Source organism: Danio rerio, chromosome 12, assembly GCF_052040795.2.
Source record: "Danio rerio strain M-AB ecotype USA chromosome 12, GRCz13ab, whole genome shotgun sequence".
Classification (NCBI taxonomy): domain Eukaryota; kingdom Metazoa; phylum Chordata; class Actinopteri; order Cypriniformes; family Danionidae; genus Danio; species Danio rerio.
In genome coordinates, this window is record NC_141032.1 from 24822586 (window position 1) to 24846789 (window position 24204).

The 24204-nt window shown below is 36.5% G+C and overlaps 2 protein-coding genes across 4 annotated transcripts in view; both read left to right on the plus strand.

Moving 5' to 3' along the window:
* polr2a (RNA polymerase II subunit A) overlaps window positions 1-6067 on the plus strand; it is a 28361-nt gene extending 22294 nt beyond the window's left edge. For both annotated transcript variants that reach the window (XM_087276225.1, XM_087276224.1), the window contains exons 19-28: window positions 281-486; window positions 625-1096; window positions 1177-1277; window positions 1361-1465; window positions 1662-1844; window positions 1930-2133; window positions 2216-2402; window positions 2487-2600; window positions 2694-2843; window positions 2948-6067. In XM_087276225.1, coding sequence (XP_087132351.1) covers window positions 281-486; window positions 625-1096; window positions 1177-1277; window positions 1361-1465; window positions 1662-1844; window positions 1930-2133; window positions 2216-2402; window positions 2487-2600; window positions 2694-2843; window positions 2948-4098 — 2873 coding nt within the window. In that variant the 3' untranslated portion in view covers window positions 4099-6067. The remainder of the gene's footprint in view (window positions 1-280; window positions 487-624; window positions 1097-1176; window positions 1278-1360; window positions 1466-1661; window positions 1845-1929; window positions 2134-2215; window positions 2403-2486; window positions 2601-2693; window positions 2844-2947) is intronic.
* A 2552-nt stretch (window positions 6068-8619) lies between these two features.
* The window catches only part of capgb (capping protein (actin filament), gelsolin-like b), a 28468-nt gene continuing 12883 nt past the window's right edge, over window positions 8620-24204 (plus strand). The window contains 2 exon segments of one of the 2 annotated variants that reach the window (NM_001001594.2): window positions 8620-8706; window positions 22366-22559. In NM_001001594.2, the coding sequence (NP_001001594.2) occupies window positions 22367-22559 (193 nt within the window). In that variant the 5' untranslated portion in view covers window positions 8620-8706; window position 22366. 2 annotated transcript variants of the gene reach the window in all.

The following is a 24204-nucleotide window of genomic DNA, read 5'->3' on the forward strand; positions in this document are numbered from 1 at the left end:
TCTTATGATATCTTTATTTTGAAATATCTTTATTTTAACATGCACTTTAAGAGACTGTGTCTGACTGGGTCTCCCAGCTAAATAAAGACTTTGTGCCATCTATATTAAGCCTGCTGAAGACTGATCCCTATAGCTTACTGCTGGCTTGTGGCAGACCTGTGCAAGCTGATTATAAAGTCTCAGCTTTTGCATCATTCTATACATTGACTAAAGCAAAACAAAACATTTGCTCTATTGTTATGATAGTTCATTAAATTTTCCTCTGCTTTTATTTTTGTAGGAGTTAAGGAGTTGAGTAAGAAGCTGGTGATTGTAAATGGCGATGACCAGTTAAGCAGGCAAGCCCAGGAGAACGCCACTCTGCTTTTCAACATCCATCTGCGATCAACCCTCTGTTCCAAACGAATGACTGAGGAGTTCCGTCTTAGCACTGAGGCCTTTGATTGGCTGCTGGGAGAGATTGAGACCAAATTTAACCAATCCATTGTAAGTGAATGCATTCTGAGTGCAGCTGAATGTCTGCACCTGGATAAATTGGAAATATTGAGCAAAATCAAATTGATACAATTTTAAAAGTGCCTTCATTGACTGACGCTGTACATTTTTCTTTTCCGTTTACCTCAGGCTCACCCAGGTGAGATGGTAGGTGCTCTGGCTGCCCAGTCCCTGGGAGAGCCTGCTACTCAGATGACCCTGAACACATTCCACTACGCCGGTGTGTCCGCCAAAAACGTCACTCTCGGTGTGCCTCGTCTCAAAGAGCTTATCAACATCTCCAAGCGACCCAAGACCCCCTCCCTGACTGTCTTTCTACTGGGCCAAGCAGCCCGTGATGCAGAGAGGGCCAAAGATATCCTGTGTCGGTTGGAGCACACAACCCTGCGCAAGGTCACTGCCAACACAGCCATTTATTATGACCCCAACCCTCAGAACACTGTGGTGACTGAGGATCAAGAGTGGGTTAACGTCTACTATGAGATGCCTGACTTCGATGTGACCCGAATTTCACCCTGGCTGTTGCGTATCGAACTTGACCGCAAACACATGACTGACCGTAAGCTGACTATGGAGCAAATTGCAGAAAAGATCAATGCAGGTGGGTCTGATATTAGTGAATAGACATACTTCTAACACTTTTAACGGGCTATCAAATTTTAATGCTTGTCTGTGTGTTAGGATTTGGTGACGACTTAAACTGCATCTTCAATGATGACAATGCTGAGAAACTGGTACTGCGAATCCGCATCATGAACAGCGACGAGAACAAGTTCCAAGAGGTGTTGTAATTTAACATTTTTATTGGTGCATGAGCATAACTGTCTACTTTCTCTCAATGTTGAATTCGAAATCTTGTCACCAGGATGAGGAGGTTGTAGATAAGATGGACGATGATGTCTTCCTTCGATGCATTGAATCCAACATGCTGACAGACATGACCCTGCAAGGCATTGAGCAGATCAGCAAGGTATACCTCTTTTGGCAGTTTGGCTTCTATGCTGTCTAATACCCGACAGTCCGTTTGGCAGTGCAGGCTTGTCATAAATGACACTTGTATGCACTTCAGACAGCTAATTGGTACCCACCTGGATTATAAAGTGACAATTGGAAGGGCCTACTGTTTTGTGGATGAAATTTAAGTTTCTCCCTCTCTACACTGTTAGGTGTACATGCATCTTCCCCAGACGGACAACAAAAAGAAAATCATCATCACAGAAGATGGAGAGTTTAAAGCCCTGCAGGAGTGGATCCTGGAAACAGATGGAGTCAGTCTCATGAGGGTCCTTAGTGAAAAGGATGTGGACCCTGTTCGGACCACCTCCAACGACATTGTGGAGATTTTCACTGTAAGAATTGTGCTGGCCTGTCTAAATGTTGTGATATATTTAAGTCCTCAGATCAAACTTAGAAATTTCTACTCTTGGCCTGCAGGTTCTTGGTATTGAGGCAGTGCGTAAGGCTCTGGAAAGAGAGTTGTACCATGTCATCTCTTTTGATGGTTCTTACGTTAACTACCGCCATCTTGCCTTGCTGTGTGACACAATGACCTGCAGGGGTCACTTGATGGCTATCACTCGTCATGGTATCAATAGGCAGGACACTGGACCACTAATGAAGTGCTCTTTTGAGGAGACGGTAAGGTCGACAGTTGACTATTAAATGTTTTAAAGTGGCAGCCAGGATGGTCTTGTAAATGTCTAAATAATTAAAAATGTAGGTGGACGTGTTGATGGAAGCCTCTTCCCATGGTGAATCTGATCCAATGAAAGGAGTATCTGAAAACATCATGCTCGGTCAACTGGCTCCTGCAGGCACTGGTTGCTTTGACCTGCTGTTGGATGCTGAGAAATGCAAATATGGCATGGAGATCCCCACTAACATTCCTGGAATCAGTGTTGCAGGACGTAAGTCAAACTTATTTCCAGTTTTAAATGCTCAAACTAATCCAAAGTCGACTAAACCTTTCATTTAACCCTTTTCCACCACAGCCACAGGCATGTTCTTTGGCTCTGCCCCCAGCCCGATGAGTGGCATGTCTCCTGCCATGACTCCCTGGAATACAGGAGCTACTCCTGCATATGGTGCCTGGTCTCCCAGTGTTGGTGAGTGAAGTTAAATAAGGGTTTTTTATGGTTAACCTTATTTAGTTATCTTTGCAGAGTCAATTTCACACCCATTTCTTTTTCTATATGCAGGAAGTGGAATGACACCTGGAGCTGCAGGCTTTTCTCCAAGTGCTGCATCTGATGCCAGCGGCTTCTCACCTGGATATTCTCCTGCCTGGTCCCCTACTCCTGGCTCTCCAGGATCGCCTGGACCAGCTAGCCCATATATTCCATCACCAGGTTATATCACTCTTCATTTTGGTCTCGATTTAAGATTAATGGGCATTATTTGTGTAAACTGCAAACTGACAGGTCTCTAATGCCCTTTTTTATTTCTTCTGCAGGAGCCTTGTCTCCCAACTACTCTCCAACCTCTCCTGCTTATGAGCCTCGTTCTCCTGGTGGTGGATACACCCCACAGAGCCCTGGTTATTCTCCGACTTCTCCATCTTACTCTCCAACTTCACCATCTTATTCTCCCACCAGCCCGAACTACAGCCCAACATCTCCGTCCTACTCTCCTACATCACCTTCCTATTCTCCTACATCGCCGTCTTATTCTCCAACATCTCCAAGCTACTCTCCGACTTCACCTTCTTATTCTCCGACTTCACCATCCTATTCGCCAACTTCACCATCCTATTCACCAACATCTCCTAGTTACAGCCCCACATCCCCCAGCTACAGCCCAACCTCACCAAGTTACAGCCCCACATCTCCATCTTATTCTCCTACCTCTCCATCTTATTCCCCAACCTCCCCATCTTACTCTCCCACCTCCCCAAGCTACTCTCCAACCTCCCCTTCCTATTCCCCAACATCTCCAAGCTACAGTCCCACTTCACCCAACTACACACCCACCTCCCCCAGTTATTCCCCAACCTCTCCATCTTACAGCCCTACCTCACCTTCCTACTCCCCCACCTCTCCCAATTACACACCCACCAGCCCCAACTATTCCCCCACTTCTCCTTCATACTCTCCCACTTCTCCATCCTACTCTCCATCCAGTCCTCGCTACACCCCACAGTCTCCCACCTACACCCCAAGCTCACCTTCCTACAGCCCGAGCTCTCCATCCTATTCCCCTACATCTCCAAAATACACACCCACCTCTCCCTCCTACAGTCCCAGTTCTCCAGAGTATACTCCAACATCCCCCAAATATTCCCCTACTTCTCCAAAGTACTCTCCTACATCGCCCAAATACAGTCCCACCTCTCCAACCTACTCCCCAACTACGCCCAAGTACAGCCCCACTTCCCCAACTTATTCTCCAACCTCTCCTACCTACACCCCAACCAGTCCCAAATACTCCCCTACCTCTCCAACTTACTCTCCAACTTCACCGAAATACTCTCCCACTTCCCCCACTTACTCTCCCACTAGTCCCAAGGGCTCCACTTACAGCCCCACTTCTCCTGGCTACAGCCCCACCTCTCCAACCTACAGCCCTGCCATCAGCCCAGATGACAGTGATGAAGAAAATAACTAAAGATTGTTTGCGCCGGGCTTTGTCTGACTTCCCTGATGGGCAGTTTGACCCTAGGATAAAGACTGAAGGAAAGCCATCCAGCTGTGATTCACGGGGAAGGCTGAGCAACCTGGGCTCCCATCCTCTTGGTTTCTCTTTTGGACTTCTTGAACTGTTCTTAATTAGCCTCACTAAACAGGCTTCAGTGGTTGCATATGTTATTTCAGAGGTTTGAACTATAAGCCAAACAAGGCTGCCTTTGTACAGACCATTTGGTCACCATGGTGAGGGAGAACCAATAACTCAAAATTGGTGGAAAGATGCAGGTGGCTAACTGCTTTTTGGAGGAAAAAGATCACTTGTAATCCTCTTTCCATCCATCATTTCTATCTCCCTTACTTTTTCTCTAAAATTCAGTGTTGGATGTAAAGGAAATCTAAGAAGTATTGCCAAAAGCCTTCAAACAGAAAACAGTGGATTGTATCTAAAAAGTTTCAATTGAAACCTTGACAAAAAAAATCTCTATAACGTGAATAGAAAGAGGGGAAACTGACCCTTTACACATTTTACAGCTTTTTGTTTCTTCTTTGTTGTAAATAAGCGCTTGTTCCTGGTTTTGATAATTTTTCCTGATCAGAACTGAGAACTCTTTAAATATTGTTTTGTTTTCTTCTGTCTAAATGAGTTCTTGCATACAATAATTTCTAAAGGAACGGATGGTCGGAAGTGGCTGTCTGTTGTTGAAGCTGACACACATTGTGCAGATTTAAAATGTCTTGTTATACTGTAGTCTAAATATGTATGCTGGCCCATGGCATGGGTAAAAGTGTTGTGTAGTGATTGCCCTCTCCTGTAGGAAGTGGAGAGAGAGAAACCGGATGTCTAATTAAGAGGCATCAACTTCCTATTCAAATGTCCCCAAAAGATGCAAGCCTTATCCTTCACCAGCATCTGCCCAGTAATTTACTATTTCAATAACAGCAAAAACAACTGTTAGACGGTGGTCTTGTACCTCTACGCACATAGTGTGAAGTGAGTTTTTCTTTTGGTTTTAGTTTCCTTTTAACCCAAATGGAGTTGGAACACTGCATCTATATCCCCAAGCCACCATGTTAACCTTTTTTAAAACCATCTTGGTTCAAATCTTATGAGACCTTCCTTGTCCTCAGCACTCAGCCCTTTACTATAAAAAGTATATAATCTTTCTTTTCCTGATATTGGCATCAAGTGCAACTAATATTCTCTTGTGTGAATTACTGCGGAAAAGCTTTTATTTGACACTTTTTCTTGCGCTGGCTTACTTGTTGTCGGGTCAGCTATGCTTTTTTTGGATTAAGTGCTTGAGTGGGGGGAAAAAGGTGCAGTTTGGTTTGTTTCCTTTTAAATATGCACTGTTTCATATCTTGTGTAATTGTGCCCTAAAACCTTTGTGGTTCTTCGTTAACCCAAATGTCATCATTATGCTTGAACAGTAGAGGGCGACAGAGATTGATTTGACTCGGGCGTGTAGATCTTTTTGAGTGTTACTTTTTAAAGCAAGCAGCATCTGTGGTTTCCTCAACTCGCACTTCCATCTGCATGGTGGTAGCTGCAGGAGGTTTTGCTGATTCACTTGTAAATGACTTTGCTCTTGCATATTTCAGCTTTAGTTTTAAGGCCTTAGACTGCATTAGGGAGAGCAGCTCTGACCGTGTCTCTTTAATGCCCTTGTTTGCCTTCAGTTTAATGGATGTTTCAGACCAGTCCAGTTAATGCTCTGTACCCAGGCTACCAGTAAGAGTGTGTGAGTGTGCGTGCGTGTGTGAATGAGGGTATAAATGGGAAAAGACAGGGTTTTCTTGAGTTTGAGTAATTACTGGGTCGGGATTATGGGGAAAGGAGAATTTAAATTAAGAGAAATTGCCACTGTATAGAAATCAATCTGATTACTTCATTCTCTGTATCTATGTTTTGTTTGTTTTTGACTTGAAAAATAAAAAGTTTGACTAAATGTTGTTCAATCTGTGTGTTTCTTTTTCTTGTTTAAAGTAGAGTTGGCCAAAATTGGCCCATGGTAACCTTTAATTTGACCCACCTTCTGATCTGAGAGGGGGAATGATATGAATGGTTTTGAGATTGTCAATTCAAATGTAATGTAGCCCTTTCTTTGTTTTATTGTTAAAAGCTAACTGAAATGAATGGTTTCAATTAAATAGTGTAATTTAATCTTATTTTGTTAATGCTGTCACCCGACAATCCAGAGACTTTTATTGAGCAAATCAAGTCAAAGTCTGATTCTGCTTGACCTGTGTATTCCCCATTGAACTCCACTGTGTTATAAATGTGATTGTTGTTACCCTAATAAACGATCATTTATTTAGTTGTTCTATGTTATCTAATATGATTTAATGTAATATTTTCTATTTATTTTAAAATACTATGAAATGAATTAGGAAATTATCAACAAGTTGAGTGTAATATACTTTAGTATTTTCTTTAAATTTATCTTCAGCCCATAGTTCTCAATGATATTCGTTTTTTGGCCCTTCATTCATAAGTTTGAGCATCCCTGATTTAAAGTGTTGTGTTGATTATAGAAATTGTGGTCTTTTACTGATTACAAATTACATTATAGTTGAATTACATTTTATTATAACCAGATTATTATATATAAATATATCAATTCAAACTTATTTTTAAATGAACAACTTACAAAAAAAGCTTGCTGTTTGTCATGTGGTCATTAAAACAATGTGATTATGCTAAAGTGTTGTTAAATGATTTAGGCCTTAAATATTTCAGGAATTAGGCGTTTTGGGATGTTGCAGATTTGCAACATTGGCCCAGTGTGGTAATTAGACATTGACGACTGAATATGATATAAACAATAACTTTTTATATACAACTTTTCAAACAATGTAACAAATTGCTTTTCTTTGGCAGAACAACAGCAAAAACAATATGGGATCCAAATATAATATCTCAAATCCTCATTGAGTAGGTCATGTTTCCAAGTCACTTTGTCATGTGGTACTCCAAGAAAGTTTTTGTCTTTTGTGTCATCTGGTGTGCAAGTGGGGAAACTGTTTGTTGCTAATGGACAACCAAGTCTTGCAGTGGTACCTCTGAGTAAAAAACTTATACGCCTGCCTTGAGAGGGTTAAGAAGAAACTATATTAATTTTGACACAATATTTTTAAAAATAAGACTATATGTTTTGCTCGTCTAGAAAATGCTTCTTTATTTAAGATTTTTAGATATTTGGCCTAAAAAGAATACAAAAACTCAACACAAAAAAAAAAGCATTTTTGTCAGTGAAGATCAATATTTCATTATAATAGTGTAAGAAGCACTGTATTTTACCGCATGTATGCTTCCCTTGAAAATAATTTGGTAAATTAAAGTAACTACATGGGAAAGGTTAGGAATCTGAGTGGATTATGGTTTAGCAGTTATTACCCAGCTACTGTAACAATAAAGTACACAATATTAACATTTACAATCAGACCACAATGTAAAATGTTACCAATTTATTCAGTGTTGCTTTCAGAATGTGAAACTCTGTAGAAGCAAACAAACCGTGGTAGGAGAATGTTTACCAAACTGGAGTAAACAAAATAATTTTCCAATTTACCGCACCACATGACATGTGACTCAACATAGTGTGGGTTTTGGAGAATGAATTCATTATACTCTATGAAAGATGAGTTTGTATATTACCTTATAAAGGCAAGTACCTGTGCAAACAGTGCAGCCCTTTTATAACTGACAAGTTCTTGTTTCAGTAAACCACTGACACCACAGTCCAGCCCCTGCATTTCCTATGTTCATGTGTGTTTGCTTATCATGTATTCCTTAATTTGTGGGGACCAAATGTCACCACAAGTATAGACATGCCAGTAGATTTTGACCTTGTGGGGACTTTACTTTGGTGAGGATTGGGAAAATGGTGCATTAATCACACAGAATGAGGTATTTAGAAAATTGTTATGTAAAAAATGCTAATTGTTTCCTGTGAGGGTTGTGTTTAGGGGTCGGGTTGGGATAGGGGGAGAAAATATACAGTATGTACAGTACAGTACAATCATTATATCTATGGGAAGTCCCTAAAATAGCTAGTACAAATGTGTTTGTATGTGTGAGTGTGCTTGAATGAATGAAGCCACAGCCATTGTGTGCAAACAGCATGCTAAAAAGTTTACATGCTAGCTTTTAGCCATGACTTACAGGTCTGAGATCAGATGTTCAAAAGTTCCCAAAAGTATTGTGTCCACAGGCAAGTCTTGACATAGTTATGAATGCTTTGTGTGTGTGTGACTGGGTGTGACTCTTAAATACATAAAAGTAGAAACTGACACCTCACAGGCTGAAACTGATTTGATATATTTTCTTCATGTTTAGGCACAGAAATTTTCCTGCAGTCAAATTTAGTCAAAACAAACAAATAACACGTTTAGGAAATCTGTGCACTCCACTTTGCCTCTTTTCCTCATTTTTTGGCATGTTTGTTTAAATGGGGGTGTTTTCAAGGGGGGTGGACCAAAAACCCATTCAGGAAGTCAGTTTGTACATTTGCCTCTCTTCAACAAATTCTCTCTTCCTTTCCTTCTTGAAACTTTGCAGTTCTTCAACTTCAACTTCATCAGCAAGGTAAACCCTGAATTTCTTTAAAAAGCCCTCAGATATTCAAATTAGAAGTGTGTGAGCTTCAAAACTAGCTGCCATTGAAGCTGCTTTATTGTTCATTCATTTTTAAGAACTTAAAGCAGAGAGAGGTTTAGGTAGAAGAAACACTCCCAAAGCTCCACACCCTAGTTCTACATCTAGCTTATTTCCTAAAACAAATGAGCACTTATTGCTATGAAAATGACTGTAGGGTTTAGAAATGCTGCTAATGAACTTTTGAAGTATTTAAATGATGAATTGAGATGCCATCTGGAATTTTCTTGTATGAGCATTTTTTCAGCATCTTATGTTTATATTAAGTTATTTTATGCTAAATGCAATGTAAATCACCTGTTCTTTCTCCATAAAAGCAAAATGACTCAACCTTAAACGTTTTTGGATCTCTTGTTCAGGATTGCTTTTAATGACTTTGTGGATTAATATTATTTTTATTATTTTTCTGTTTTGTTTTTATAATGTGCCTGTGACATATTGTAAGGTGTCCTTGAGTTCTCTGAAGGCGCCTATAAATAAAAGGTATTATTATTATTAATATTAACTCTTCAAGTGTGTTGCACATCCTGACATTTGACTTTGCATTTTTTTATAGTAGTTGGTGACCTTCCAATATGAAAAGCTTTTCTTGTATCATAAACTGTATATAGTCTGCTTGTCATTTTACTACACTTTGATTGCAGTTCTACCACAGAATTCATGTCAGTGTTTTTATGACTCCACCCTTGTCTCTTGCAGTTTATCTGTTCATGATCTAACTGCATGTCTCTCTAAAATGAAAGATATAGGTTATATCACAGATTATTTATCTATCTGCCTTATCAACTAATCAGCGTTTCCATCTCACAAACATGTTACGCAATAAGGTTGTGATCATTGTTAAGCTGTGTTGACAAGTGTGTTTTGTAACTCTAAAGTCACTTAAGTCCATATAGTTTGTGTAAAAATGTGTCTGTTTAATGTCAATACAAAAAAAATCAGCTGATTATTGTTTAAGGTTTGTTTTCTGCATAGCAGTGACAAGATTAAAGAAATTCTATTGCCAAGATCAAAGATTATTGCAGAAATTACAAAAAGTCAATTAAATTGAAAATAAATACACAGTTAAACAAATAAGAACGTTTCTACATATGGCCATTCACAACCAGCCTCTCCACATTAAAGATCAAAATGCTTAAAAGCAATTTGCAAATACTGTTTATTAAACGTCCCAAAGTGTCCATGTTATTTTCATTAAAGGGCCATAAAGCCCCCCCCCCCCCCAGTGGATCACTGCGAGCGGAGGCAGGAGTGGGCGTGGCCAGCAGAGCAAAGGAAAAAGAAGGGAGCCTTTGGAAAGCATGTGCTGTCATGAATAATTAAAAAGTAGGGTCTTCTGATAGGCTAAGAAAACTCAGCTATGAATAATAATGAGAAATCGACGTGTCATCACTCCACTAGCAGATGCACGCTGTCACCGATTTTGATCCTGCTCCACTAATTATTTTAAACCCAGAAGATGAAATTAGCTGACAAAAGCTCCAAATTATCCATTTGTCTCCACAATTAAAGTTGACAGGTGCTAATGTTGTCTTAAATGATGCTTAACACACACGAATCTGATAAAATCTCAAAAAAAGACCTCCAGGGTGTCTTGAACCTTTAAATAGTCTAATTCCCAAAGGTGTACATGGGGGAACCAGCATATAGTTTGTCCTTGTCACAGTGTTGCAGCCCAGGACCGGTTACTCACTGAAGCTAAGCAGGGCTGAGCCTAAACAGTACCTGAATGGGAGACCATGGGAAGACTAGGTTGCTGTTGGATGTGGATGAGGTGGGTGCTCAACCTGTGGTCTGTGTGAGTTCTAATGCCCCAGTAAAGTGAAGAAGACACCATACTGTCAGTGAGCGCTGTCTTTCAGACAAGAAGTTAAACCGAGGTCCTGACTCTCTCTGATCATTAAAAATCATAGCACTTCTTGTAAAGAGTAAGGATGAAACCCCGCTGTCCTGGCCAAATTCCCTACATCAAGGCTTCCAAATCATCTCCTTCCACCGATGGCTCTATCACCTATGGCTGGTGTGTGGTGAGCGCACTGGTGCCGTTGTCCTATTCCAAGAGGATGTTACACACTCTTGTTGGTGTAGAGCAGGGGTTTCCAAACTTTTCAGCCAGCGACTCGCGACCCCAATATCCTTTGAGGTGGTTATAAATACAGAAACCTTGCATGCAATAGCACACACACACAAATAGACCCAAGTCTATACTTCGTTTAATAATGTAATTACCCCCGGGGTCGCAATCCAATAGAACTAACTATAAGCTACAGTAACTATATAGTATATAGTAACTATAAAAAACTATAAACAATTTTTTTCCCTTTTCAGTAGGTTATGGATAAAATATGGTAATTCTTATGGTTAAATAAAAATAAATAGATTTTTGGAAATCCCCAGGAGACCCCTCGGGGGGTCCCGACCCCCACTTTGAGAACAACTGGTCAAGAAGCACTTGGGGTGTATGGCCATACTGGATAAATGCGCTGTATAAATACACATTACCTTTACATCTATGTTTGTTTTATATTAGTGTTTAATTGCTTTGCTTCCTGAGGAACAGACCAGTTTTTTCACCTCTTGTTGGAGGAAGTAGATCACAACGAGGATGATCACTCTGTGCTATTTATTCTATGAATTTAATGGTGGCTTGTTCCATTAATTATTAATTAATCTTACAATTTATAGTAAATAATAAAAGTAAATTGACATTCTAAAATGTGTGACAGCTTTTTTCATTTTTTTCCTAAAAATGTGTGGCAGGTTATTCATTTTAATAATTATGTTCTTAGTTACTATTAGTAGTAGTACTAGTAGTAGTGGTGACACATTAGATAACATCAGTTAAGAGTATGGCTTAACAGCAAAGAACCCCCCCCCCCCCCTTTTTTTTTTCTTACAGTAAATGTTCTATTTGGGAGTGACATGGTGGCTCAGTGGTTAGCACTGTTGCCTCACATCAAGAAGGTTGCTGGTTCGAGTCCTGGCTGGGTCAGTTGGCATTTCTGTGTGGAGTTTGCATGTTCTCTTCGTGTTCGTGTGGATTTCCTCCAGGTGGTCCGATTTCCCCCACAGTCCAATGACATGCCCTATACTGTAGGTGAATTGAGTAAGCTAAATTGGCCACAGTGTGTGTATGTGTGTGTGTGTGTGTGTGTGTGTGTGTGTGTGTGTGTGTGTGTGTGTGTGTGTTTGTGAATGAGTGTATGGATGCTTCTCAGTACTGTACTGAGTTGCAGCTAGAAGGGCATCAGCTGTGTAAAACATATACTGGATAAGTTGGCGGTTCATTCTACTGGTGACCCCTGATGAATAAAGGGACTAAGCTGAAAAGAAAATGAATGAATGTTCTATTCCTAATTTTTTAAAGGTGAACTTTGAAAACTACAGCTGCTGTTTTGCTGTTTTCATTATTTGTACTTAGTGTAAGTTATTAAAACTTATTTCTAAGCATATACAAGACATGTAGGCTATACTTCAGCCAATTAGATGGATATAAAAAAAAAACAAATGTCAAAAATATAAATAACTATAAAAATTTAATTTAATTATAGAAATCTGTTAACTGAGTGCTTCTACCATTGATTTTGGTTTCTGGAAAGCGTAACGTAATGTACTAAAACAATGCGCGTTTTACCGTGTTTCCTCCATTAGCTCCTCAGAGTGGAGGAGAGATGGATGTAGCTCTGCAGTAATTATCCCGCTAGTGTTTAGCGTTAGTCAGGCAACCCGACTCTCCTCGCTGTGGGGCGTCCTCGGCAGGGCCGCTCGGATTATTCCCCCGTGTCCAGTTACTGGACACATATAAGCTAACCAGGCCAGGTGAACTCACTCACACACACACCTAGGTGCAGGAACAGGCAGGATGGAGCCGGACTCTGACAGCATGCCGGAGCAGGCCGAAGGAGCTTTGCAGTTAAGTGAACTAGTATGTTCTTTAGCTCCGAGTGCACTTTATACTTACGATGGGAAACCGAGACCTATTGTTGACAACATATTATGCGCATACGAGGTCCACCTGTATATTTATTATTTCATGCTCTTCTATTGTAGGGTAATATTATTTTCAGTGAACAAACTGGTCTCAAAGAGTTGGTGATGATGCCTGTCTTAAAGTTAAACCTTAAAGCTAAAAGAGATAATATATATATAACATACCATATCTGTAGCTTATCTACAAAGTGTGAAAAACTATAAGGAAACCATATGCTGATTTACCCAATTAAAAAAAAGCATTGCAGTTTGTTTTTTGAAGCAGACCCCACCCTCAATTGCTCAACCAATGTTGTGGCAGTGGTTGCATGACTTTAATTGCTGACTAACTTAACTTGGGCAGAGTGTTTAGGAAACATGTCTGAAAACAGTCATGTTGTCCAAATATGCATGGGTCTCTATTTTAGCAAATGAATACAAAATAATTATTATGCCTGAGTTAGTGGTATGCATAAAACGGTACAAGAAAAGTACAGACAAATTGAATGGCAGGGAAGCAACTGTTGTAGAACAAATAACAGCAATGTGGTGGATGTGGTGTGTGCAGATTATATTAAACACAATTAATTAATAGGAACTTACATAATGGCATCACATTATATGTGTATTTCCAACACTATTTCATGGTATCTTTTTGATTTAGTGGTTAATTCAAATTTGTACAATCTCATTCATACATTTTAATACAGTTTGCTTAATTTGACTGTTGGGTTTACGGGTAGGGTTTGGTGCCAAGTGTCTTTTTAAAAATCATACGTTATCTTATGCCTGAACTTGTATTAATTTGTATGAATTAGCCAATAAACTGACACAATGTAAAATAGTTATGTTTCTGTGTGAGATCAGGATGGTATTTCAAATGAAATCTCCACATAATACAAACAACATGCTGTCACTGTCATGTTACTTATTCTTCATAATGTGTCGTCCAGGTAAAATTCACCTATAACTGTTTAGAAATACTATGTATTTGGAGATCGCCTACAGTGATGTTTTTCAGCTAAATTGCAGACACAATATTAATTTAGATATTATGTATGGTGCTGCAAAATTTCAACACTTCAATGAGTATTTAGCATCCCCAATTATTATTTTTAAAGAATTGTGAATCAACACAGGAAACCGATTGTGACAGCTTGCATGTTCCCTCCTTGGTCTGAGGTTCTTTGTGACTTACTGTAGTTGCGTGCTGCTTAATATACACTTTTAGTAAATTTTTCCTAGTGAGTCACTTCTACATCTGCTTATTTTCTTTGTCTGGTTTCTAATCTATGGATATTTAGTTCTTTTGACTTCCTTTTCCCCCAGTGTTAGTTCCTGTTTCCTTTGTTTCTGTCTCATGTTTGTTTCTATGGTTAGTCACAGTTCATTGATTGTGTACACCTGAGTCTCATTTAGTTGCTTGTGTCATCTTTTGTGTTTAATGCTCTGTTTTAGATTAAGTTGTCGTGTGTGTTGTTATTATATTGTCTTGATCACCATTTATAGTTAACCAATTTTTTAAAATGTTCTCACAATTTATTTTCCCTCTTCTGGTTTTTAAACCTTTGAGTGTCTTTCTTTGGTTAAACACAAAAATATACATTTTGCAGGCACCCATTGACTTCCACAGTTGGAAAAAAATACAGTGAAAGTCAATCAGAAATCAGAATTTAAACACAATGTCTTTTTTTGTGTTTAACAGAAGAAATAATCTCAAATACGTTTTGAAAAAGTGAAGGATTTGCTATGATTACAAAATTTTTATTTTTGGGTGAACTGTCTCTTTAAATAATTGCTGACTGCTGTGGTAGAACACAAGTAAACCCAAGTGAATGGCTGTTTTACACCTTGCTGTACTGTGAGGGTGGGGTGTTAAAATGCTTGATGAGGAGATGATACTCTGTGAAAACTGAAGTCAAGACAAGTTGTCATTGTTAGTTCGTGGCATGGAGGACACAAAAAGCTTCTGTGTAATCAGATGAATCATAGGACCCTTATGAAAACTAAACATGGTTTTAATACAAATAAACACAAAGCATAACATGTTTTTTACCTAGTTACACTATGATAACCACAAAAGTACCATGGTTTTGGTACATAAATAGTTTATTAATAGTATAATGTGGTTATAGTAATGGTAATTTACATTGCAAAAAAAATTTAAAAATGTATAGGTTTCTTTATTGTTGAGCACAAAAGAAAATATTTTGAAGAATGTTGGTAACCAAACAATTCCTACTGGTTAGTGGCATCAGATTGTGATTTAATGGCATAATATTTGTGATATTGCCTATGCTAATGCAAGCTGACTTTATAGATTTCGTCACAAATGAAAATAAATCTTCAGAGTCCAAAAGTATCCACTACTGCTGAAGCCTATGAGAACACAGTCAGAATGCCCATATAATTCATCATGAAAGCGACCAATATCAATGTATGTTTTTTATTTATGGGATGTTGTATATTTAAGTAATATTTAAGGAGGCTAGTGTTAGTGAGTTCCAACATTTTAGTATTATTTCTGAATGAATATACATTTTTGAAAGGAATATCTTAAACCAATGATTCAGTGGTTTATTTACAAAGACAGTCACTTATTTCACTTTTAAATCAATCAAGCATTTTTAATGAATTATTCACTGAATCACTCATTAAAGGGTCGGTTTGCCCAAAAATGAAAATTGTTTATTATTCACCCTCATGTTGTTTCAATATTCTGAGACATTCGTTCATCTTCAAAACACAAATTAAGATATTTTTTATGAAATCCGAGAGCTCTCTGATCCTCTGTAGACAGCAATGGTTCTGAAACATTCAAAATCCTGAAAAGGAACCAACCAACTTACCTTTCATTAAAAAAAAAAAAAAAAAAAAAAAAAAAAAAAAAAAAAAATATATATATATATATATATATATATATATATATATATATATATATATATATATATATATATATATATATATATATAAAATAAAAGATTTACTTGTAAAACCGTGATATGATGCTCCAAAAACACTTTTGTGCACCAGAAAGTTTGGACATACAATGCTGGTGTGTGGTACTGCTGACTTTTTTATGGCAATACGTTGTACTTGCTGCAGTAAACACCCTAAACTTAAGTGGGAGAGAAGACATAGTTATAGGAGACATGTTTTTAGACATTTTTGGCACACAAGTAATCTTGGAGCATTGCGTGATTACTGTTGAACCACTGAAATCACATGGAATCTTGTGACTGTTTTTGGTTCTTTTTCTTGACTTCAAGCTTCCTGGTACTGTTGCTGTATATGGAGATTAAGAGAGTTCTCAGATTTAATCTAAATTATCTGAATTTGTCTTCAGAAGGAGAACAAGGTCTCTGGAAATCTAAAAGACAAGAGGATGAGTAATTAATAATATAGCTTTCATTTTTAGTTGAACTAACCCTTTAAGGCAGTTGGCAGTTTCAGCGCCATATTTATTGCACCTATGACAGAATTCAACCAGTCAAGTTACAAACACACTCCGCAACATACTCTTTAATTATCTTTACATAAATTCAACTGTTTCTTTAAAGCTAGGGTTTTCAACTGGTTTGGCCATGGCATGGGACCCAAATTTTTACATAGTCATCAAGCCGCGACCCAAATTTTTAGGAACCATAATGCAATTTTAGGAATTATAATTAATTTGTATTTATTTGTTAACATACACAAGTAGTGACAGATAAATCATAAGAAAATCACCAAGACTATCAAATTAGAGAGTAAAAGTGACAAATACTGTAAAGTGTGGTTAGGGTAAGGAAAGGTTTAGTTACCATGAACTGAACTGTTAATAAAACATGCTGTCAAGTTTCTAAATGTCATTTTAATTTAGAAGGTTTTATGCTCTCTTGTGAGAGCACCTCACTAATTATGACACACTGCGCTTTAAGTCTTTTTTTTGTTGTCAATATATGTCCATACTTTACAAATTTGGGGTCGTACTTGCGCTTTGACTTATTTGTTGCTAATAAATGAAATTTCATATGTCAAACGGTTGGGTTGTCATGCACGCATTTCAAAATATAAGTCAAAATAATGTAAAAATTAAGCTTTTATTGTTTTTTGACCACACACTTTGAGACCCAATGAAAACTTTTGCGACCCACCAGTTGAGAAACACTGCTTTAAAGTATGCTCTTTTGTGGTGAACAGAATAACGAATCTCATACAGATTTGGAACAAAATTAACTGATGGATTGACTTTCATTTTTTAAAGAACTGTGTTGTAACATGGCTCTTACGGAAGAAAATCTTTACTCTATCATTCTAAAGAGATTTTGATGACTGTTTATGACTGAAACAAACAATCTAGCTTGTGTTTTCTTAACTCGGTAAATGTTTTACAACTCGTTACATCACCTATTTTTTCTAGAAATTATAGCTAACAAGTGGATTTTTAAAATAGTCTGTATGTCATGAAAAAGCAGTGATAAATTAGTATCATAAAGTCAAGGAGTAGCTAAAAATGAATCATGTTTATGAGTGGGTTGTTCCTCAATAGGGTTTCCTTACATTTTATGAAATGTAATGCCTAGCAGTGACTAAATGAACAGATAAAAAGGGAGGAGCAGCACAATTCAGCTCTATCACGGCCAGCAGTTTCATACAGTTTGTGTTCACAACTGTTACCAAACAATGAATCTGCATTTTTGTTGGCACAGTGAAACTGGACATGTCTCGCTCTCTGTATGACATGTATCGGAGTGATATAAGATAACATGGGCCTCTAAAGGCCTCTTTACAGTAATGCAGTGACAGTAATGAGAGTGAAGTAATGCAGCTCTGTTCAGCTCCTCTCAGTGTCACACCATTACAACAGGAGCCTAATTAGACTGATTGATTTATTTGATGCAGGCCTGTTCATTTCTGTATCAATATTTATGTGCAAATACAAATGCATATCAAGGAGCATATCCTATCTAATATTAACAATGATTCATTTTGTTTGGTTCCTTGGTTTTCTGATTCATTGGTCACATTTTTAATATGTAAACAAATACATAGCAAAATAAATATATAAGAATATACATAAGCCAGTGGCATAGAAGGAAATTAGGAAGAAGCATTAGGTAAACTCCAAACACACCCTAAAGGCTAGCATTTCCTTATTGACTTGAGTTTTTTACTAGCAGCAGGATGTTGTAATATATGGGTCATGTGTTTATTTTCATATATAATTCATATTATTATGAATTATATAATACCCCCAATATGCATAGTAAAGTGGAATGTTTGTTTATTTTCTTTGAAAAAAAATGGTTATCATGCATTTTTACCATGGATACCACAGAAAAGGCCAAATGAAAGACACACTTTCAGTGCAACAATAGTTTATGTGACCCTGAAACACAAAACCTTGTGTTGCTTGGGAATATTTTTGGCAATAGCTGAAGTACATTGTATGGGTCCAAATGATAAATTTTTCTTGTATGCCAAACATAATTCGAATATTCAGTAAAAGTCATCTTCTATGAACATATTTTGTAAATGTCATACTATAGATATATCAAAACTACATTTTTGATTAGTAATATTCATTGCTAAACGCTTAATTTTGGGAGACTTTTTTTAAGTCAGAATTATTAAACCCTCTTTGGATTTTTTTCTTTTTTAAAAAAATATTTTTAAAATTATGTTTAACAGAGCAAGGAAATTTTCACAGTATGTCTAATAATATTTTTGTCTTCTGGAGAAAGTCTTACTTGATTTTTTCGGCTAGAATAAAAGCAGTTTACATTTTTTAACACCAATTTAAAGTCAAAATTATTAGCCCCTTTAAGCAATATTTTTTTAAGCTATATTTCACTTTAAGCTGTATAGAAGTATCTTGAAAAATATCTAGTCTATATATATCTATATTTATATATATAGACTATATATGTTTATATATATATATATATATATATATATATATATATATGTGTCAGGGTTCTGCCACTCTGGTCTTGTAAATTCTTGTTTTGGTGGCAGAGCTCGGACACTAGCCATGTCTGGTCCTGTTTCTGTCTCTGTGTGTGCGCGCGCCGTCGTGGGTGTACGCAATGTGTGCGCGCTCCCGTTTGGTGGTGTTGAAGACGCCATGTTGAAGCGTGGTGTTTCATTCCCAGCGTCTCAGTCTAGTTGGTTTCGGTTCTGGTTAGCGCTGGGATGAAGCATGCACGCTGCGTGTGTGAGTGCACGGTGAGTGTTATCATTCATCGTGTGTGAGTGTCTTGCTTCTGTTGTCAAAGCACGTGGCTATATGTTTACATTGTGGTCACGTGCTTTTGTCGTGTGCTTCGGTGTTGTGCTTGTGTTGTCTTGAACACGCAGTTAATGAGTTCTCATTGGCTGCGTGTTCTAGTCTCGTTTTATGTGAGCGCATGGCTTGTGTTGTCTCTCTGTGTCATGCGCTCTCCCGTCTATTGTCTAGTCCCACCCTCCTTGTTAACCCATTATTAGTTAATTATGTTCATCTGTTTGTGTGTTAATTTCCTACAGTTTATAAACCCCTCATGTCTGCTGCCCTGTGCGAGTTCGTCATCACATGTTGTCTTTACCTGTCCTGCTGTGTCCAGCCTTGCCTTGTCGTGCTTGCCCAGTCAAGTTTGTTTGTTTGTTTATTTGTTTTATTAGTGTTTTCCCCCTCGGGGTTGTTTATTTTGCATTTGATTTTATTTTTATTATTTAATAAAATCCTATTCACTCTACGCTTGGGTCCTCGCTCCTTTTCCCCCTCACCGAACGTGACATATATATATATATATATCATATGCACTACAAAATTTGTCCACACAATTAATTTGTGTTGGGACAAAAAGTTAATTTATTAAGAATTAAGTTTTAGTAACTTATTAGTTTTTACAAATTTAAGTGGATTAAACATAAAAAATAATAAATGTCCCACCAAAAACCTTTGAACAAACAGTATTTTTGAGTGTGTCAAAAAATCTTGTGAAACATATTTAAAAAAAGAATTATTTGATGCATATTAAAAGATTCAGTTAAAGGATGACAGTGCATAGTCCTGTCACAAACATGGACATAATGTCATTTGTGGTGATGCAATATATCGCTCATACATAAAAAAAAAAAACAATTCTAGCAACATTTTAGCTGATTGCACAACCTCTCTATCTCTATTGGAGGTGTCAGTGTCATATGGTGAAAAAAACTTGCTACTTACTGTATATACTTAATTTATTTACTGTAAATAGTATATTTTCATATAGGTGTCTGATAACTGAAAATAGATCTGGTAGCAGATAACACAGCCTCTGTTACTTTTTACCTTGCACTTTTTTTGTTAACATTTATTATTATTTACTTGTTTAGGACATACATACACGTTCTCACATTCTGATTCCAATGCCTAATTATGAAATTGTTAAAATGACTACAATTAAATGAAATAATCTTAAGAATAAAATATGATGTGCTCTTTGAAAGATTGTACTTGCATTATGATGCTATTATATAGTCATTCTGGCATTATATAATGAGTGACATAAACTGGTCTTAAAATGACAATAATATCATTGTATTTTGGTGCAATTCATAGTACGACAAAAATAGATATCATGACCTAACAATGCAGCTTTATTATATTGAAAGAATATTAAATATAATAAAGCTTATTAATAAAAATTCCATATGATTTACATAATTAACAATATAATACATTATATTATTATTATTATTTCTTTTATATATATATACTTCTTTTATGAAGCACATGAAGTCAGAATATGTATGTTGTTGAGCATTAATATATATGTTACGCTGAATGATGATACTACATTTCACCCATATTAATGTTTTATTTTAGGAAACATTTGAAACATTCAAGTCGACACTTTTCTTGCATTTGATCTGCTTTCTCTTCATATATGATCACATTTGTGTATTTAATTTGATACGAGTGCCATAATGTCTTTGACCCTCATGTGTTTTCTTGCGTGCCGCTGTGTCCAAACAAACAGACGTGCAGAATTCAGACCATGTGTTTTGGCAGTCGAGTTACTGACAGGTCAAAGAACCAATCAGATAACGCTCTTCAACTGATAGCTCTGTTGGCAGATTAGTTAGAGAAGTCAAATGCTAAGTAGGATTTCATCATGAAGCATGTTGCGGTTTTTTATCTTTTTTTTTCAGTAAAACATATAGAAAATGCTAGGAGACAAGACAGTGATGAAAAACACTGTGTGCCATATGAAATAATTTACACCGTACTTCAAATACTCTTCAAATGTCTAGCCCAGAATTGTTTTTTCACTTCATCTTAATTCTAATCAGCAAGGGTACATAAAATTGATCAAAGGGGATATTGAACATAAACATTTAATATAAATTAAATGCTGTTCTTTCAGTGTCTATTTCCAATGATTTCTGAGTAATGTAATTGGTAATAATATGAAAAATAATTGTTTTTTGAGCGCCAATAATGGGAATTAAAATGATTTGTGAAGCATCATGTTAACATTGGTGCTGAAAATTCAGCTTTACATCACTGGAATAACTTATATTTAAAAATATTAATATATGAAATAAATTAATATATGAAACTTTTTTTTTTTACATTGTAACAGTATTTTACAATATAACTGTTTTTTGCTGTATTGTTTTATCAAAGAAAAATAAATAGTATTATCTGATTAGCTCCTCTCAGTGTCACAGACTTATTGGTGTATTTGTATCGTGCCAATTCACGTTGACAACAATATTAATGTTGTTAATACTTGTGCCTATCAAAGACGATATCCTATCTAATATTAGCATTGATTGCTAATGTTTTCTGCCTTCAATTTAAAACATTTGATAAAATGTTTGGCCTACTTATTAATAGCTCACATTCATTCACGAGTAAGCAAAAATCACAGCAATAGGGTGTGTGCTCAGTTCATTTTTATTTGGCCTATGGCCTTTATCTTTCCTGGCATATCGTATTATTATTATTATTATTATTATTATTATCATTATCATTATCATTATTATTAGTGGTATATTTTGTGCAAATATGATTTGTTTTTTGTTTAGAAATCTTTGATATGTATTTCATATGGCACATTTTTCTTCTCACTAGCTGACGTACAGCTTTTTTGCTCTACTATATTTAACACAACATATTAATAAAAAAAAAAAAAACCTGAATGCCAGCCTCATCTTTTATAGAACAAAACCTTTAAAAAAGAGCTAAAAACCTGTCATGCTAAAATCATGTCATTTAATTTCTAGAGTGATGGCATCTCCATTGCAACTCCTCTTGCTAATTGTCAACAGCGCTATCAGTTCAAGACTTTTGTTATCTGACTGGCATATATAATTGATTGCTATATAATATAATTGCAGGGGTGATTACTGAAAGCTACCCGTATGCATTTTTTATTACTCTATTGAATTGAAAAATCAATTCGGATAAAAGTACAAAGAAATGTATCTAAAAATTGCTTCCGAAAATTGTTCATTAGTTCACTCTTCTGATTCCCTCATCCATTTAATAGGGCACTCAACAGCGTGGTACTCTAGAAACAGGGATGGGAAACGTTTCAAATCATTTCAAAGGCATTTGCATTAGCCATTCACCTTTTTACCATCTCATCTTTGTTCCTCCAGAATGCAACCATTTCAGGCGGCTCCAGGACAGTTTGGCGATGAGGTTCGTCAGCCAGGACTTTATTGCTGGAGAGTGGAGAAGATGAAGGCTGTTCCTCTGAATCAAGCTGAAGTGGGGGCTTTCTTCAACGGAGACTCATACCTGGTGCTGGATAACAGGGGAGATCAGGGAGCAGACCTACACATGTGGATCGGTGAGATTCGTTTTTTTTAGTCACTTTCAGTCTTGCAACTTTGAAAGAAACTGAATAGATGGACTATGTTCAAAAGCTTAAAGGGATAGTTCTAAGGTTTTATGCATTTTTGACTTCTTTATTTCTCAAAACAAAATCTGAAGAATGTTGAAAAATAGCAGCTACATTCAAAAAAACTTTTGCAGCTTGTTCAAGCTACTTATTTAAAATGAGTTGAAACAACCCAATTCTTGGGCTTTTTGGGTACAACTTAATTGTTTTGTGTTCAATACACTTAATTGTTTATAGTTAACTTATTCGATTTGTGTTGGGACAACATTGGGGCAGCATTTTTTACAGTGTTTATTGACATCTATTGTAAGAAGAAAAAATTCTATGGAAGTAAGTGGCATTTTTTTTTTCCACCAACGGTCTTCAGTATATCCTTTGTTCAGTTAAGGAAAAACTTAAAGAGGTTTGGAACAAGTGGAGAATGAGGAATGATGACAGATCTGTAATTTCTGGGTGAATTACCTCTTTAAAGAAGCTCTATCCTCTCATAAACATGACGTTTTTTTTTTTTTTTTTTTACTAATTAATATTTACAGAAGAATACATTTGGAGATGTGTACATGCTTTACATTGTTTATGTTGTTGTTGGACATTTTTATTCTCATTGTCAATGTTACTCATGCCACAGGTAATGAAAGGCCAGTGCCAAAATCAAAAGTGAATTATGGGTGTTGAATTGTTTGGGTCATTTTTCTTTTGCTGTTTCAAATTTGATCTTTTATTATCTCCTTTATGTAGCTTTTGAATAACCTATTGCTATTTTTGTGTATTTTTCCCTTTGTACCTTATACAAAAATTCACGGCAGGCATATTTACCACAAGAATCATTTATTAAAAGATCACTGCAGAGATTAAAAATATGAACTAAAATATTATTTCTGTTCCTTACACTTTATATGCGTCTCTACCCTTAAAGCCACAACACTTTGCCACATTTGTCAGCAAGAAAAAATACATAAATTGTTTTTGCAATATGTTTATTAGTTTGCATATTACAACATGTTACACAGTATATAATACTTATGTTAACACAGCAAACATTTTACATCCCGAATAGAAACAAAAATAAAAAAAAATTAATACTACCATACTACTACTACTACTAATAATAATAATAATAATAATACATTATTCAAAATAAAATCTGTATAATATAAATAAATATGTCGGTTACACTGAATGAAAATGGAACATTATTTCCCGTATATTTTGACATTTCATTTTAATGGTTAAAATGTGTTTATTAAAAAGCTTCACTTTTGCCAATTCTAGACATTAATTAAACACAATATTAAATAAAAACTATTAAGAAATATTAATTTATTATTAATATTAATGAATTACTAATTAACACTCCACCAGAGTGTTGACATGTGAGGGTCTCAGGGTCAGTCATTCAGTTACGTCAGGATATTTGAGCTCCTCAATGGCCTTTTGAATTTAGTGATATGCTTGATCAGACACTGAAGTGAGCCTGACCTGCTCTAAATTATGGGACGCATCGGCTGATGGAGCACAGAGGGGGATGAAGAGGGAACGATCCCAAGGGAAACAGCCATGGCCTGGTGTTTTCATAGCTCATGAATGTTTGAGC